Here is a 4,076-nt window from a genome sequence, read left to right as displayed (position 1 = left end):
ATTATTAACGTTTAATTAATTATTAACGTTAAAATCTGGAAATTGTAAAATTTTTAACTGATTCCGAATGGTCTTGTTTACAAGTAATTATTATTTACTTTTTAAATCCTAAAGTACTATTTAATTTAAGAAATTAATAATGAATCAATATTCACAATTGATGAACTAAAAACATTTTTCACAAAAAATCTTCGACTTTAAACGCTTCTAATTTTTAATTGTTTAAGCCCTTAAAAATTCGTTTTTAAATTCTTTAAATTAAAATGCGCGCTTCAAAATTAAATATCTAAGATGAAAAATTTTTTAAGTGAAAGTTTTTTGAATTACGTATTCTAAACTGAATGATATCACAATTGTAAAATATCAACCAAAAAAAATTGAAAATTGAATTCAGGATTCGTTCAAAGAAACTAATAAAATTTAAGGATGGACTTGAAAGAATATATTGAAAATGGCTTACGAAAAAATTTCATATTAATAGTTCATACATATTGTAGAAACATATATTCCATTAATAGCTATAGTACGAGTATATATGATAGTCATTGTACGTAACGAGATTTGGCTAAATCAAAAAAACATTTGTTGAAATCAATAGAAAATTGAACAAAATTAATAAAAAGAACAAACCAAAAACTTTGGTTGATTTAGGAAAAAGAGTTTGATCGGTTTAGCGCAAATTTTATCCACTTAAACCATTTTTTTTAAACGAGCTATATTTTTCTTGAGTAATAACATTTGATGATCTGCTTTGCGTTTGACTTTCTTTAATTCTAATATGTTTTGATGTTTAAGTTATATATTTAAAAATGTTCTACAATTTCTAGTTTATTTTACACAATTTTATTATAAGCTTCGATTTGGTCGCAATGTGTATTGAGAATCTGAAAGTACATTTTCTGAAAAACGTGAAAGACTTTTCGCGTATATACGACAAAGTCATAAAGTAGGCACGTAATTCAATGAAGTGCACCTTTTTATTTAAGGTTTCGCTTCCGGGTTTTTTTTTTATTGTAGTGAATTATTAGATGCAAATGTATAATTTTATGGCTTTTCTGGATAATGTAATCCTATGACATAACCAAATTATTCGATAAAAATATACCCAGTTTTGGTTCCCCATTTTAGTACCACTCGAGACAGTTTTTTCTAGGTCTTATTTTAGTTATATATAAGAATTTATCATAATGAAAACAATTAAATATTTTCCAGACAAAAATATATTTGTTTATTAGAAATTTTGAAAAATAAAATAAATATAATATTGCAAACAAAGAGTTTTTCCAAATGAGTTTATTTTGAAAACTTTATCCGTATAGAACGTGCTGTAGGAACGAAAAAGCAGTTTTTAAAATTGTAAAATAAGGCATCAAACTTAAATTTCTTTTGAAAATCACACAACTATAATACTATATAATTCTAGTTTTATATTAAATACCGACCAAAAAAATTGTGCATCATAAAGTGAGTAAATAAGTATGTACAATGGAAATTAAATATAACATCATCAGTCTTTCAAGAGACCCTTTTTTGACTTATTAAAAAAAGAAAATTTCTTTAAAGGCTTCATGCAGTTTATGATCTGATTCAGCAGTTTTATTATATAATCGAAATAAGATGTAGACACAGAGCGCAAAAAATACTAATTATGATAATTGGTTGAGTATTGATTCTCTGTGTAAATTACATGTATTAAACATTTTTATGGCAGCATAATTTTTCCATTAGGACTTGCGAGGATATAAATATCAGTGTTTTTGGATCAAGTTCTCAGTAGAAAAATAACTTCAGTTCTGATTCCTTGCAAATATTCATTTAATTAAACAATATGAAAATTATTATTTTCTTGACTGAAGTGCTCATTATTGATGTGGCGAGTGCAATTTTGTTTCTTAACTGAAAGGACTTGGCACAGAGAAAAGGATTAAAATTGGTTTTATTTTTTGTTCATCTCCCTTAAGTTATATTAATAGTCATTATAATAATAGTTATTATAATTTACGCCCTGTTTTGTTTCACGAAAATCTAAATTTTAAAAAAACTATTGCCAAGAAGAATTGTACAATTATTTTTGAGTATTCAAAAATATTAGAAGAATTAGTTTTAATTTGGTACATTTTTATAATCAGATGGGCATAAATTACGAGTATGAAGTCAACACAATAAAGCAGGAAATGCAGAAACATGCTAAGGAATGTTTTAAAGAAATGAACGTAACTCAAGGCAAGTTCTATTATATTTGAAAAACTAATTTTTTCGGATAAAAATGACAATGCAGAGAATAAACAAAATGTAATTTTTTACATGGTGATTTTACTTTATGGTGAATGAAATAAAGTTTAAAGTTTGGAAAGTGGCATCATTTTAAAAATTTTGAATATAAGATCTGCTATCGAAATTATTTTGTTTACAGAAGAGGAACAGAGACTTAAGATCGATACGAAGTTCGGTGAATTAAGAATGCGCTGTTTTTCCGTATGTCTTATGAAAAAATCTGAGGAGGTAAAAAAATTAAAATTATGGAATTAATTATTGACTCCATTTAAATTATTGTGATAAATATTTTTTTCCAGGATGTTAAAAAGCTTATTGTTTTTCGAACTGTTTAACATCTTTTTAAAGAAATAAAATAAAATTTTAATTTATTCTAATCGAAACGAACTTATTTTAGATAGGCGAAGACATGAAGCCCAACTTGGAAAGAATATCACAAATTGAGCATGCCCTGCATCCAAGAAAAGCTACAGAAATCATGGAACTAATTTTACAATGTCTTGATGAAGGTATTTAATAGGATAAATCGTTCTCAATATTTCATTTTGAAAGTGTGTTTAAATTAAAATATTGGTATATAATAATACTAATTTTAGCTTTATTTTTCTAGTTAAAAATGTCGAAGATGAGTGCGATTTTGCGAATGAGTACGATGATTGTGTAGAAAAAAAAACCTGGAAAATATTGCAGCAGGAAAGAATACCATAAGTCAATTAAATATCGCCTGGAATCGATGGAAATTTAGTCTCTACCTAGAATGACTATCCCAAAAATAATACTGACACTTATTTTATCAAGTTGATCTTTCTATCTTATACCGACAACCTTATTTTAAGAAAATCCGAGAGACCGTCTCGAAAAAGCGAACAAACATAACAAATGCAGTAATGTAATTTTTCTAATATCAAAAAAGTTCTTCCCATATGAACACAATTAACCTTTTTTGTTACTGGCATTAGTGGGGCATAAAAAGGTTCCTAATCAGGTCATTCGATGCGTCTTAGATATTCGAACAAATACATAAAATACAGTACTGTAGTATTTCTGATATCAAAAAAGTTTTTCTGAAACATTTAACAATAGGTCATTCGACGCGTTTCGGAAACGCGAACAAATATAACAGATACAGTACTGCAGTATTTCTAATATCAACCAAGTTTTCTTTATATAAACAGAATGAAACTTTTTTTTAACTTAATAAATTGGAACTAGTAGGCGATGAAAGGTTGAACGATAGGTCATTCGACGCGGTTTGGAAACCCGAACATGTGTAACAGATACAGTACTGTAGAGGTCCTCATATTGATAAAGTTTGTCTCATCTAAAAACTGAAAACCCTAAGGATAAAATTTGTTGCAGGTAATTTTTTAAATGGATAAAGTTTTATTCAGACAACTTCACGTCTTTCAAAATACATTTGTTGTCATGGAAAAACAAAAGAAACTTTAACAAATATTCGTGTAAAGCTTACGCTGTGAAATCAATTTTTGTCTCAGGTAATTTTTACGTCCGAATCGGTTAAATTATATCCTTCCTTTTTTTCTGTGAATAGAATGAACCATTTTTTGAAACTTGATAAATCAGTACTGATAGGCGATGAATGATTCTTCAATAGGTCATTCGACGCGCCTTAGAAACGCGAACCAAAATAACAGATACAGTACTGTAGTGTTGAAAATATTAATCAACTTATTCTTATACTATTATTATTATTATTATTATTATTATTATTATTATTATTACACCATTAAGCCATTTCCCTTTCGGGGTAGGCGTGACTCACTCGGCAGGGGAAAGGAGTA

The 4,076-nt window shown here is 27.4% G+C and overlaps 1 protein-coding gene across 1 annotated transcript; it reads left to right on the top strand.

Annotated features, from left to right (window-relative positions):
* Window positions 1-1,784: 1,784 nt before the first annotated feature.
* Window positions 1,785-3,207, top strand: LOC117168512. The gene is made up of 5 exons (XM_033354240.1): window positions 1,785-1,873; window positions 2,130-2,223; window positions 2,414-2,502; window positions 2,672-2,783; window positions 2,885-3,207. Exons 1-5 carry the CDS (start codon window positions 1,829-1,831, stop codon window positions 2,980-2,982), a joined length of 438 nt encoding a protein of 145 aa, XP_033210131.1. The 5' UTR covers window positions 1,785-1,828; the 3' UTR covers window positions 2,983-3,207.
* The last annotated feature ends 869 nt before the right edge of the window (window positions 3,208-4,076 follow it).

Source organism: Belonocnema kinseyi, chromosome 2, assembly GCF_010883055.1.
Source record: "Belonocnema kinseyi isolate 2016_QV_RU_SX_M_011 chromosome 2, B_treatae_v1, whole genome shotgun sequence".
Lineage (NCBI taxonomy): Eukaryota > Metazoa > Arthropoda > Insecta > Hymenoptera > Cynipidae > Belonocnema > Belonocnema kinseyi.
Note: the sequence above shows the minus strand (reverse complement) of the source record. Positions and strands in the feature narration are given on the sequence as shown.